The 12628-nt window shown below is 52.2% G+C and overlaps 6 protein-coding genes across 6 annotated transcripts; all 6 read right to left on the bottom strand.

Moving 5' to 3' along the window:
- Positions 1-283: 283 nt before the first annotated feature.
- FPRO_03925 (uncharacterized protein) lies at positions 284-1399 on the bottom strand (the record flags this gene model as incomplete). Its single annotated transcript, XM_031223971.1, has 1 exon — positions 284-1399. The coding sequence occupies one exon, from the start codon at positions 1397-1399 to the stop codon at positions 284-286; it is 1116 nt and encodes a 371-aa protein (XP_031089277.1).
- A 446-nt stretch (positions 1400-1845) lies between these two features.
- Positions 1846-3657, bottom strand: FPRO_03926 (uncharacterized protein; the record flags this gene model as incomplete). The annotated part of the gene is made up of 3 exons (XM_031223970.1): positions 1846-2253; positions 2307-2771; positions 2827-3657. 3 exons carry the CDS (start codon positions 3655-3657, stop codon positions 1846-1848), a joined length of 1704 nt encoding a protein of 567 aa, XP_031089276.1.
- Positions 3658-4125: 468 nt separating this feature from the next.
- Positions 4126-5340, bottom strand: FPRO_03927 (uncharacterized protein; the record flags this gene model as incomplete). Its single annotated transcript, XM_031223968.1, has 1 exon — positions 4126-5340. One exon carries the CDS (start codon positions 5338-5340, stop codon positions 4126-4128), a length of 1215 nt encoding a protein of 404 aa, XP_031089275.1.
- A 396-nt stretch (positions 5341-5736) lies between these two features.
- FPRO_03928 (uncharacterized protein) lies at positions 5737-6991 on the bottom strand (the record flags this gene model as incomplete). Its single annotated transcript, XM_031223967.1, has 2 exons — positions 5737-6459; positions 6515-6991. The coding sequence occupies 2 exons, from the start codon at positions 6989-6991 to the stop codon at positions 5737-5739; spliced, it is 1200 nt and encodes a 399-aa protein (XP_031089274.1).
- Positions 6992-8538: 1547 nt separating this feature from the next.
- On the bottom strand, positions 8539-9543 carry FPRO_03929 (uncharacterized protein; the record flags this gene model as incomplete). The annotated part of the gene is made up of 2 exons (XM_031223966.1): positions 8539-8889; positions 9355-9543. 2 exons carry the CDS (start codon positions 9541-9543, stop codon positions 8539-8541), a joined length of 540 nt encoding a protein of 179 aa, XP_031089273.1.
- Positions 9544-11647: 2104 nt separating this feature from the next.
- Positions 11648-12376, bottom strand: FPRO_03930 (uncharacterized protein; the record flags this gene model as incomplete). The annotated part of the gene is made up of 1 exon (XM_031223965.1): positions 11648-12376. The coding sequence occupies one exon, from the start codon at positions 12374-12376 to the stop codon at positions 11648-11650; it is 729 nt and encodes a 242-aa protein (XP_031089272.1).
- Between the last annotated feature and the right edge of the window lie 252 nt (positions 12377-12628).

Raw genomic sequence — 12628 nt, 5'->3', positions numbered from 1 at the left:
GAGTATGCAAGCTGACCTTGGCTTTGATGCAGCAGTGATATATTACTGGAGTGTTTTAGAATGTTATGGGCCGTTGTGACTGTTCTGGTCTACCTGCATATCTAGCGCTGCGGCACCGAGATATTTTTTTAAACTCGCTCCGTTATTTACCCCTCCCGAGTGAGGCCATCCATACTGAATCTGGAAATTCTATCGGGCAGTTCAAACCGAGTAGTCATCATCAAGGTAAGTTCCATGTTTTGTTTTGAGATTTTATTGAATGCGAGTATCCAAGATACGCATCCTATTCATCTCGCAGCGCAGCCGAGATTGCTTTCATTCCTCCTTCAAGCTCCTCCCGAGTAGGCCACCCATAGCCGAGCCTGAAAAAGCTATCGGACATTTCAAACCAATGACCAGGTCCAACATATGTCGCATGATTATTGAGGAGCCTCTCGTAGAACGCCGAAAATCCACCCTTAGGTTCCTTCTTAATACGAGGAAAGCAGACGACGCCACCAGTCGGCTTGACCCATTCCAGCAGCTCCTCGCTTTCGATCCAAGACTCTACCATCTGAAGTCGGACCCTCATCTCATTCGTTGTGTCGCCCAAGATTGTCTCACGTCGGGACAAGACATCGACTGCAATCCACTCGTTGATGACACTGCCACTGATGCTGATCTGTTCCTTGGCAGCGAGGAACGTTTCCTGGAGGGTCTTGTTGCTGGTGATAAGCCAACCGATGCGGACTCCAGGCATACCAAAGGACTTTGAAAGTGAGCAGACGCTCAGAACATGATCGCCCAAAGAGGCGGCGACAGGGAGCTTTTCGGCAAAAGCAATGTCCCGATATGTCTCGTCGACAAGTAGCAGAACACCCTTTTTCTTTGTGATAGCAACAAGTCTGTCGAGTGCCTCCCGAGAGAGTGTAGAGCCGGTAGGGTTATGTGGGCATGTCACGGACACAAGACGAGTGTTGGACTTGATAGCAGCCTCAACCTGGTCCATGTTGGGCTGGAAGTGATTCTCAAAGGTGACATCGATGTATGAGATCTCGCAGCCAACAGCCTTGGGAGTTTCCAGGTTGGTTGCGTAGTTGGGTCGTACTACGACAAGATGATTACGCCCTGAGTCCGGGGTGCTACCCAATTGGGAGGTTGTGATGATGAACAGCGCCCCAGCAGCCCCAGATGTGATGAGAACGTCGTCTGCACTCACGCCAGCGTCGTCGGCGATGAGCCTTCGCAACTTGGTCTCGCCGCGGTGCTCATTGTAAAGAAGCGTGAGGTTGGGGACCTTGATGCCCAGTGACTCCAGGGTCTGATCGGTAACGGAGCTTTCTGAGAGATTGTACTTGATCTTGTCGTAGCCGTACTCTTCGGGCGACTCTATCTCGATGGGCATGCGCTCAAACTTCATTTTTTCGTCAGGTGAGCTAGGGTAGCTGATTTGTGTTCAAAGATTGAGAAACAGGATGCTTGAAGTACCTGATGTTTGTAAAAAAAAATGGCAGACACATTGTTGGCGAGGGCTGATAGCCTTGGATATACTGGCGCTTCGACTTGCCTTCCCAGGACGGCTGCCATTGAGCCGATTGTATCCGTGCAAGACATATCCCGTGAACCTGGTGTCAGTGGGGCTTGGTAAACTCCCAGTCTGCTTTCCACGATAACTGATTTTCGGGAATAATGATTACCCATGCTTCTTATACAGATTTTGGAAGTCTTATCTTGACAAGAGAGCTCTCATCAAAGAGGTCCTCATTCTGTAAATGTCATATGGCACGCTCACGGTCACATGCCTACTTATGAAAGGACTCCAAATTAAATTTGTCATTGAAGCGTCTTTGCTTCCAAGGGAAGGCCCTAGGTAAGTAATACATTGCCTCGTGTTTGGAACACCATTTCCAGCCCATCATCATTACGAATGGGCGGCGCGGCCCAACGGCCCTCCAGGAGCTTAATGACAGTAGCACTATTTCCAAACCCTCCACTCTCTTCCCGGATTTTACATAGAAGTGACTCAAAAACGCCATGTAGACTGGCCTCGGCCATGGATCCAATGATATAGAGTGGCCAAACAAGTCCCCGGAGAGGAACGGATTGGGGCCAGTTCCTCAGCACGATGACCGACTCTGAAACCGCGTCCTTGACTTCCGGAAGAGATGCCCAGGGACCCGAGACTATTGTGCTCGACAAGACTAATGATGCAAGTGCGAAAATATGCGAGACGTAGGGAGCCGGTGAAACGTTGCCTCGAATATCCCCTCCCGCCTGTTCATTTTGACTTATTAGTTATGCAGCCTGATGATGCTATTAGGACTCACCTTTGCAGCTCGTTTTAGTTCGGTGATGCCGTCTTGTAGTTCCTTTTCTATTCTTTGACCCCTCCTCACTAATTCCGGCACGCTCAAGGTCCCTTTTTGCTTCATATCCTTTTTCCAGGCATTGAGATGTGCCAAATCTCCAATTGCAATCATGACCCAGTTGTAACAGCCCATCAGATCAGCCATTACGATACCTGAGCCTTCTAGCCATTGCCGATAAGGTATCCGTGGGACACGCCCCGTCGTTGCGCACGCCAATATGTCATGCCACAATGCTTCAGCCACGAGGAAGTTAAAATCAGGTTGTACTTCAGGGCCATCATCACGGGAGGTATGTATTGGAGAAGGCAAGGAATTTTCTGATACAGATGAGGTCTGGAGCAAGGCGCCCGGTGAATGCATAGCGAGAACAGCCGTGACGGCGTCGAGATGCGGAAGCCAATCGTACTCAGCTCCATTGAACACCTATCAAAATAGAGAATGAGTTATACAGCAAGATGAAATTAATTGAATAACCTACCTCGAAGCTAATTAATGTCAAACTCGCTGCTATAAATTCCGCAAGCTTAGCCGGATCGTTCAGAAGCGTTTCAGTCTCAGTGTGCTGTGAGAGGTTACGCAGCTCTCTCAAGGCCATCGAGTGGAACTCGAATGCTTCCTGGCTATAATAGCACCCCTTCTGAGATGCATCTCGATGCAAGGTGGAGAGTGCCAGCGCAGCGTGCGATAGCGAGCCGCCGTTGCTGAGACATGTGAGAAGCCAGCCTCTGTTCCCCAAGGATGACTTGAACTGGTAGTAAGGAAACTGCCAGACAAATACATGGTCGAGATAGTACATGATTAGGAATGCCAGCCTGGGAAACAAGACGCAAGACGGAGTGGGATTCTGTGATGTCAAGACAGGTTGTACGGCTTCTGAGTCCTGAAATGAGCTTCGAGTGGCTGTGAGGCTACTGCTAGCATCTGCAAGCGTTTCTGTGGACTCAAGATCATCATAGGCATGATGTAAAGCTGTCTGTGGTGATGACGGACTTGAAAGGTCGGTCACGCCTGGAGCTGACGGTGCCTGGACCCGGGTCCGTCGCTCAGTCGATGATCCGACTGCCGCATCTCTCCCAAGGCTCTTATTCTGTTGACCTCTCCGAAGCTTCTTGAGATACTGTTTGACAGCCTTTTTGATTCGCTCAAGCTCTTGGTGCTCGGCAGCTGATCCGTCCATCCAGGCAGGCTTGGGGCCGTAGCCATGGCACGGAAGGCGTCGGTCGGTGCACTCCCTACACGCAGGGATTTGGAGGTCGCATTTCCGATGTCTGAGCTTGCATGTCCAGCATCCACAGGGGAATGATCTCATGATTGCTGATAGTGAGGGAGAAAAACGATGTACTTGGAGCAACTCGGAGTTTGTGGAACTTTTTGGAGGTCATGCTTCTCCACTATCTGTTTAGCAGACAAATCACAGCATGTTCCGGGCTCGAGACTCGGGGGCGCTTCGACTTGCCCTGTCAGGAAACTCTTTCTAAGGCTAGCGCGGCCAGTTTAAGTGCATGGCTTGGAGCAGCAGGCAAATCTAGAATCCATCGGTCAACATAATTGCAAGCATGATTTAGCCTCGCCAATGTAAGCTTTTGACCCATTCCAGCCTGTGGCTTTCTCAAGATCCCGCTCAGATACAGTGAGCCATGGCATGTCGAGTCTAAAGTTAAAAAGCAAAGCTCACATAACCACAACAACATCAACTGGATGGTTTGCTATACAAACACATTATTTACTGGCTAGCTATAAATTGCACGATATTCTAGGTCCCGTAAATGGCTGTAGTTCAAGGACTAGCTATAATTTGGAGTGGTGCTACAGTTGTCAAATCCCCCTTCTTGAACCCAAGACGCAAGCAGACATCATAAGTCCTAGAAACAAGACAGGAATGAAATGTCGGCAACAATGTCTTGTTAACGACCGAGACAGACAATGGTAGCTGCAGCGTAGAACTGTAAAACTCCACAGACGAGCTCCCTGGAGTTTTGCCCTCTAGTGCATGATTACCATGTCGTGCCCATGATATTTGCGGACAGTCGACGGCCAACGCAATGGTCGCGACGAATGGCTGCTTGAGGCTGGGCTTTTCATCCTGGTCAGGGAATGCTTGGTACGGGTCGGCTTGATGCCAAGTGTAGGATCGGAGGGAAAGAGATGTGCTGTCCAGTTTCGGGGGCGTGATCCCATCGATGTCAGGATTGAACGTCAATGTGACATCAATGACCGTAGGTACAATGGCGGTTCCATACGCTTGGAGATGAAGTGGTTCAGGCTGCATCGCTGCGGCGCTGATGGTTCCGACCGGACGCTTGAGCGAATTATCCCGAAAAGATTTCGTGCCTCGCAACTTATATCGCGGGCTTGTCAGCGATACATGGAGAGGCGGGCTCTCGCTTAATCTTGGAATGAAGCGTATGGTTCTCTTGGCCGTAAAGACTTGACTGTTACCCTTATTCAGGAACGAGTACGATGTAACGCAGGCATTGATTCCATATTCAACCTTGACGACCCCAGGACTCATGTCATCTCGATACCAATCTCTTCCTACTGCTGGGGGGAGCAATAAATGCGTGTCCGTGACAGTCGTTGATATAGCATTGTGTGTGCACGCCGTCGAGTCCAGTTGATCGGGTAAGGTGAACTGAAAAGGTATTTCATACGAGCCATTTTTCTTGAGCGTTGTTCCGACCAACGGAAGAATATCGGAGGAAATTGAGTCCATCTTCAGAAATCGGTGTGTAGTCGTAGTTGTCAACTTTTGTCCGACTGTGCGAATCGTCGTGGCGCCATCAAGGGAGATGGTGATGGAGGAAGCGCTAATATCAGCAGCCGGTGAAATAGCTATATGGCCTTGTACAACAGATCCAGAAGAGTAGATTTTGGCGAGGTAAGAATCGGCAAGGTTGATCTCGAGCTTGCAGGATCTTCGCCAGTTGCGGAGTTTTGATGCTGCCTTGGATATGCCCAGCTCCTCCATTTGGTGGCTTTGCTGAAGAGACATCATTGAGGATTGGCGTCTGTATCGTTAATGGACTCTTGATAGAAGTGATTGATCGATTTCCTTTACAAGCGGAGGGCTTTTCTGTGATAAGGTAGATAGGCTAAGAGAGACTCCAGCCCCGAGGCACAAAAGCAAAAAAGACCAACAAACACACACGGGGAGGGCTTCTCTATAAGTATAGAAACTATTTCTCTGAAGCTTCTCTTTGCCATTCAATTTTACATAATAGTTTTACTAAACCAACAAGTGCCTTGGTAATGCTGACTTGCCACTGACGCGCCTAAGTAACTCGCGAATTATTGAGATTAGCAATAAGAGAGCGATATCCTCCACTATGCAGAAATAGACATCTTCTACATTTAAGAGGCTTTAATAATACTATGTACAACAGCAGGTTTACACCAAGACCTTATCAATATAAGTTCCGAGCTCCTTCAAGCCATCAACCAACACATCCGTCTCACAGACATAGCCCATACGAACATACCCCTTGAAGTCTGTATCACCTCCAAAACAGCGAGATCCCGCAACAAAGAGGAGCTTAGCCTTATCCAACAAATCAAGACAAAGCTTGACATCATCCACAGGATCCCCATTCTTGTCATTGAAACGGATGAACGCCGTCGTACCGGCCTTAGGCTCTTCCCATGAACAAACAGACTTGTACCGTTCCATGAATTCCTTGAGGATGGCTGCGTTTGTCCTGGCGAGGGTGATATTCCGTTGTACCAAGGCGGGCTTGACCTCGGGTGACAGGGCAAACCTGGCAATTTGATCGTCGATCTGGGAGACGCTGATGGTGGTGTAGTCGCGTGCGAGCATGATGGCAGAGATAATGGATCGATCTCGGCTGGCGATCCACCCGATTCGGATGCCTGCTAGGGCATAGCCCTTGGACATTGATCCCGTTGCGATGGTCTTGGAGTACGCTAAGGTCGTCACTGGCTTGGGCACTTCAGTGTGATCGCCACCAGATGCACCGCCGTGGAAGAGCGGTCGATATACCTCATCAGAGAAGAGGATGATACCTTTGTCCTCTGCAATCTTGGCGATGCGATCGATAACACTGCTTGGGATTGGTGCGCCAGTTGGGTTGTTGGGATTGTTAATGATGATCATCTAACGATGTCAGTATCTAGGGTCGAACGTAAAAACAGTGAGCAGTAATCCGTACCTTGGTGTTTGGCTTGATCAGACCCGCTAGTTCATCCACATCAGGCACAAAGCCATTTTCCTTCTTCAGCTTCCAAAGAGTCACTTCTGCCCCGAGACTGCGTGGAGTGTCGTAGAGCTGCTGATACGTCGGATAGACACAGATCACATGGTCACCGGGGCCTATAAGCGTATACAGGGCCAAGAAATTAGCACCTATAGCGCCCTGAGTGACGATGACATCCTCAGGCGCCAACTGCACGCCCTCGGTGCTGCAGTGGGCAGCGATGCGCTCGCGAAGAGTCTGAGATCCTGGGATCGCGCCATACGTGAGCTTGATGCTCGTGTCGATGGGGTTCTTGGCGGGGCCGGTGGACATGGCGACCAAGTCGTCAATGGAGACGGAGGCGGCGCATGTCTCGGCAACGTTGAGGACGCCAGGAGTGGTCTCGTAGGCGTCCATCCATTGCTCCACGGCGAAGGGGGTGATGCGAACCATGATGAATGCTTAGATGACACGTGTATGTATGTTCTGGTGTGCGTTTGTTTATTTGGTCTGCTGGTCGAGTTGAAGGCTCTAGAAGGGATGTTTAAATATCCGATTCTATCGCTAGACTGGATATTGGTCTACGCCCTTGATGTGATGAATGTCAAGATTGAGCAGAGCCCAGACGTTTGACGGATTGTCTATTGGTCCACGATTGTACTAAGTCAGCCGGCGGCGTCTGTCGAGGCCCACTCGACTCCTCGGCATATGCCGGGATGATCTATAGACCCACGTTGATGATGCCAAAGACAGGTAGCGCCGCTTACTTTGCTTTCTTTGGCTTAGAATAATCCCCAGCTTTTGCAACTCGTATGTTATGTTATGTTATGTATATTTTTCGTCCGGGGGGCCGTAGGCCCCGAGAGTCCCCTGCTGGGGCACAGGACGTGCTGAGCTAGAGAATTGGGGATCTATCTATAAGCTAATTACAGAAATACCATTGGCTACAAGGGCGATTAGTCATTCGCGACGCGAAATTAGTCTTCCCTCAGATTCCAATTTTTGCAACCGCGTTAGTAGACCAAACACACTCTATCCAGCATCTCATCGGCACAAATGGCGCATCCTATCGAGCTTGTTACCCGTCAGCGGGATGACAAGGCGCAGCCGGGACATTACAGCCGCTTTTGGAGCCTGATATCAGGGAGGCTGAGATCAGCCTGTGCATGCGGCAGCTTGAAACTGCCTCAAGGTAGTCGCGGCCAAATGAGGGGCGTTGGCCCGCCCTTCATCTGGCCGTGAGTATATGAGAGAGAAAGGAAAGGTAACAAGGAAATACGTCGATGGTAGAGAAAGAAAGAGAGTTGCGAGTGCTTCTCAAGTCGTGGGCGCCTAGTAGCGAGGGCAAATTTTCCCAAAGAACGCGCTGTCTTTAGACAGATCGATAAACTTGGTAAAGTCTCTTCCTATTGCTAGATTGACTGCTGCATTCGGTGAGGGTGCTAGCCTCCATCCGGATGCGCTGCGGCCTTTCTGCAGTAGAAGATATGATCCGGTGCTTTGCGTCGGCCGCATGAGCAGACCAGGCGCGCATCGCCGTGGTCGAACCTCTCGTGATACGCGGCGAAGTCCCCGTTGGAGGGACCTCGCTGCCAGCAAGTGGTGTAAGGCTGCGCGCGGGAGCGTCAGCTCTGTGGGCAGCCTTAGTCGCCTTGAGGTTGAGTCTCTTGTATTGCTCAGGAGCGGAGGTAGACCACCACGTCTCGAATGCTTCTTTTGGTTTTTGTCTCGCGATCCGTCGTAGGTAAGCCAGCGTTGGTTGAGCACCTTCAGGTTCGAGGAGTGATGACGCTGCTTTTGCCAGTTTATCGCCTGTTCATTGCCAGGGATAGAGGAGTGTCCTGGGACCCAGAGTACTTGTGTGGCTCCGTGCGATGCCGCTAGAGCCTGAAACTCGAGAAAGACGTCTTGAGAGGAGTCGGAGGGCGTGCCTCGAGGCCGTGGCGGCCGCGAGGTTATCTAGACAGATGAAAATGGTTTGCGCTGCTGACCCTTGCAGGTCAGGGCGCTTTGAGGCCCTCTAATGCCCCAGTAGCTTCAGCGTCGAAGACCTCGGCAGGCCCAAGGCGACCTGATCCATCGAAGATGGGGACATTGTTCTGATGAATGGGGAAGCCGTAGCTTGCAGCTCCTTCCGAGGATAGAGAGCCATCTGAGTATACGACCCAAGGTGGAGCGGGTCCGAGTCTCTCAACCCAGTGGAGGAAGGCGCCGGTCGATTTCTCTTTTGACGCCATCTGGAGTGGAGGCATCTGTTCTTGATGGAAGCATCGCTGGACGAGTTTTGGCCGCTCGCAGGGCGCAAGCAGCTCGTCGGTGCGTCGGAGACGTGTCCTGAAGACACTTTTTGTCTGTATTTGGTATCTTCGTTTGATGAGGTCGTGGTAGGTAGGTCGGTCAGGCGGTCGACGCGGGCGCGTTCGGCCCGCCAGAGGGTGAGCCTCGTTAGCGATTTAAGTCGTTGCGGCGAATCTTAGTCGCTTTGCTTCGAGCAATTGGTCAATTGGTGGTATACCGCTTTCCCTATGTAGGATGGCGGGGAGTCGTCTTCCAGACAGGTAGTATCGCTCTCATGGCCTGATTATGGCTTGTTCATTATTTGTATGAGATGCTGATTGCTCGACGGTAGTTCCTTTGTGGGCTGATTCCATCGCGGCCTAGTGCTGCCTGGATACCCACGCCCTCCAAGCCGTGAAGTAGCACTGGCTCGACAACATGCTCTGACAGCACTTCGAACGGCGCTCGGTAGAGGGCCGTGTATCGTGTTAGTGAGACCCCGTAAATGATAGGCTACTGTCTTCGCTTTAGCCGCCCACTTCTCGACGTGGACCTGAACGATAGCCTGTATCCAGCCAGATGCCAAGCCAGCGCAGAGCTGATTCGGGGTGCTTCTCTGCATCGCCGTGGCGTACTGCGGGCAGTCCGAGCTTGCTACGGGAGAAGTGCATGACTTCGGTCTTCTTCGTGTCAAAGGAAACGCCGTTCGCTGCGCCCCTTCGCACCATCTCGGCGATGAGCTGGATGCCATAGCAGTAGTCTCGTCTAACGTGTCGGCTATGGACAGGATGGCCGTGTCGTCTGCATAGCCGAAGCGACCCCGGGGATTGCCCAGTCGATAGATTGGCTCAGTGTAGAGCAGAAAGAGAATCGGCGATACCGGCGACCCCTGAGGGAGGCCGCACTGTAGGGGAGAAGAGGGCGTGACGGTGTCTTGGTACCTGACACGCGCAGACCGGCCGCTCATGAAGGAGCCAGCCCAGCGAGCCAAATGGTTAGGCCAGCCCTGTTCGCGAAGACGCAGGACGAGCCTATGCACATGACCTATCGAAAGCCCTGGATATCCATTGTGACTAGAGTCGCCACTTTCTTGCTCGCAAACGCTTCTTCGATGTCATGTATCAGGGCTGTCACCAGGTCTGTTGCCGACCTCTTGGGCAACGCCCCCGTTTGCTGTGGGTGAAGGACGCTGAAGTGCACCGTTGCCCAGGCCAGACGGCGTGCGATCAGCCGCTCGAGTCCCTTGCCGAGACAAGAGAGCAGTGAGTTGGTCGCCATGCTCGTGGTTCTGTGAGGTCTCTGCGCCCCGGTTTTGCGATCATGACCACCTCCGCTTCCTTGAAATTTTGGATGATGCCTGTTGCAAGGCATCTTGCGAAGAGACGGCGGATGTGTGTCCCGATGATATGCCATACTGTCTCGAGAAGTTTGACTGTGATGTTGTCCGATCCCGGGGACGTGTTGCCTGTGCTCAGGGTTGCATACTGCGCCTCTTCCATGGAGATCTCTGAAGGGAACGGTATCGGTCTACGAGGAGTGACAGGCGTCCAAGGGTTTGCAATGTCGTCCTCTGCAGTTCTTCTTCTAACGTAGCCTGTCGGAGTGCATTGGCTTTGTCTATCTGGGTCTCATAGACAACATTGTCGACTTGTAGCGGTGGAGGCTGAAAGGCTCCAGGGGATTTCAGCACCGGACAGCTTGAAAAGCGCTGCTGCTGGAGAAGCTATCGATGAGGTTCCGCCAATACTTCCTTTTAGCACGACGAACTACACGGTGAAAGTCTCGCTTGGCCATCTGGACATCTTGGTTGAAGCCCAGAGGGTAGCTACGTCTGATGGCTCGAAAAGTAGCCGCGGCGTCGGCGCACTCCTCCGTCCACCAGGGAGCTGGACGTCCACCTTTGCGTGCAGGCCGGCCAGATGCTTTTGCTGCTGATGTTAGTAGATTTACGAGTGCCAACGTAAGCTCGTCTAGTTCCGCAGGGGTCGAGTGTGTCAGGGGGATTTCCGTGGTTCCAAGTTCTACGATCTCACAATCCGTTTGGCTCGTCTTCCGTCGTCACTCGGATCTTGGCCGGCTGCATCGGAGTCGATCTAATATCAGGGAAGGTCAAGCTGAGTGTGAAATGGTCGGAGCTAGTGGCGAGGTGGTCCTCGAAAGTTTCGGCCAGCGGCAGGTTGGTGAATGCAAGATCGATTGTGTTGCCGTGCGGATTTGTGTATGTCTAGAGTATTGAGAAGGTTGAGGTCGTTCTCTGACGTCCAGTCTGCAATTTCTTGGCCGCGATTCGTAGCTTGGCCCGTCTGCCAACTATGGTGTCTGGATTAAATCGCCAGCGACGAGGCAGCGCTCCGGCACAGGCCATCGAAGTAGCGTGTTCAAGGCTCCTTCTCGTCGTTCTGCGATAAAGTTGGCTATCGTCATGCCGTTGACTGTGATCCAAAGAATGTCACGTGTCTCAAAGGGGCGAATCTGGTCAGCCAGAAGTCTTGGGTCTCGTCGAACATATGTCATCACTCTAGGCCGAGTGTCGTTGCTGTTCCACATGTCGACTGGCGTGAACGTGTCGACGCGATGTTCTTGGTTAGGCAGCGGGCTTTAGTATGAGCTGTCCACGGCTCCTGCAGGAGTACAATGTCATATCGTTCTGAGTCGGCTAGCGCCAGGGCGCAGTCGTGGGCCGGAGGGATCTTGCCGACGTTGGCCTGGAAGCCTTGAGAGGCTTCTTGTCGTTCTTTCGTGTCTGCGAGTACCTATTCCTGGTCATAGTCATGAGTACGGCTTGTCAGAATTATACGACGCTTCTTCTTCGGTGAGCTTAGTCCATGGTGTTCAGGCTCCTTCCTCTGCTTCGTAGGTAGCCCGGGGAGCTGTGGCCACCATGATGCACGAGGGTGCTCCCGATGCAGCTGGACTCGGAGCGTGAGCGTCTGGCTGTTCATCTAGTCCGATGTCGCCCCTTCGCAGTTCAGACGCTCCTTGTTGGGATTCCATATGCGTCTCTAGCTGTGTTTCTGAATATCGTTGTCGGTATGTTTCCGCGCCCACCATTCGGACATGTTCTCGTTGTTCTTTGGTAAGCCGGCGAAGGACGCCGCGCACTTTCTTCGGCCGAGCTGGGCACTTACGAAGGCTGGCGTCGTGGGGCCCTAAGCAATTGACGCACTGTTCTGGTGCAGCACAGCCGTCTGCGATATGGTCAGTCTTGCCACAGCGTCGGCAGACTGGCTGTCTACGGCAGTTGCGGGCAAAGTGGTAGTCCCCCGTTTCGCACTGTTTAGGTTGGACGGTTTTGTCTATGAGTCTGGCTGCACGGCTGCCAAAGAGGGACCAGAATCTCTTGGTGGGCTTGAGAAAGGACACAAGTAGAGTCTTGGTCAAGGGATTATCCGAGAATTGTCTCCCAGTACGTATATCAACGGGCTTGAGCCCTGTCTGGATTTCTATCTCATCGCTGACAACGCTGTCACTATCCACCTCATTGCCGCGAAAGTCGGTCAGTCTTCTGGGAAAGTGTGAGACCACATAAGTGTGCCATTCCTTGTTCGTTTCTACTGCCATAGCTCCCAGCTCAGCCGCCCACTCGGCCCGCTTCTCTACGGAGAAAGTCGCGCGTTTCGAGGTCGGCAGCCAGGATGGCCCATCCTGATCTGACTTCAAACACCTGTCGAATCTTGTCTGAGACGGCGCCGAGTTTTTCCCGGATCAGGGTCCGGATTGCGTAGCCACTGTGGGCCCTGGCCGGAGCTCCGGCTTCTAGACGGATGAAGACACGGAGGTCTTGTCGGGGTGGAGCGATGGTCGATTGTTGCC

This window comes from Fusarium proliferatum (genome assembly GCF_900067095.1).
Source record: "Fusarium proliferatum ET1 genome assembly, contig: FPRO_scaffold014, whole genome shotgun sequence".
Lineage (NCBI taxonomy): Eukaryota > Fungi > Ascomycota > Sordariomycetes > Hypocreales > Nectriaceae > Fusarium > Fusarium proliferatum.
This window is presented reverse-complemented; position numbering and strand designations above follow the sequence as displayed.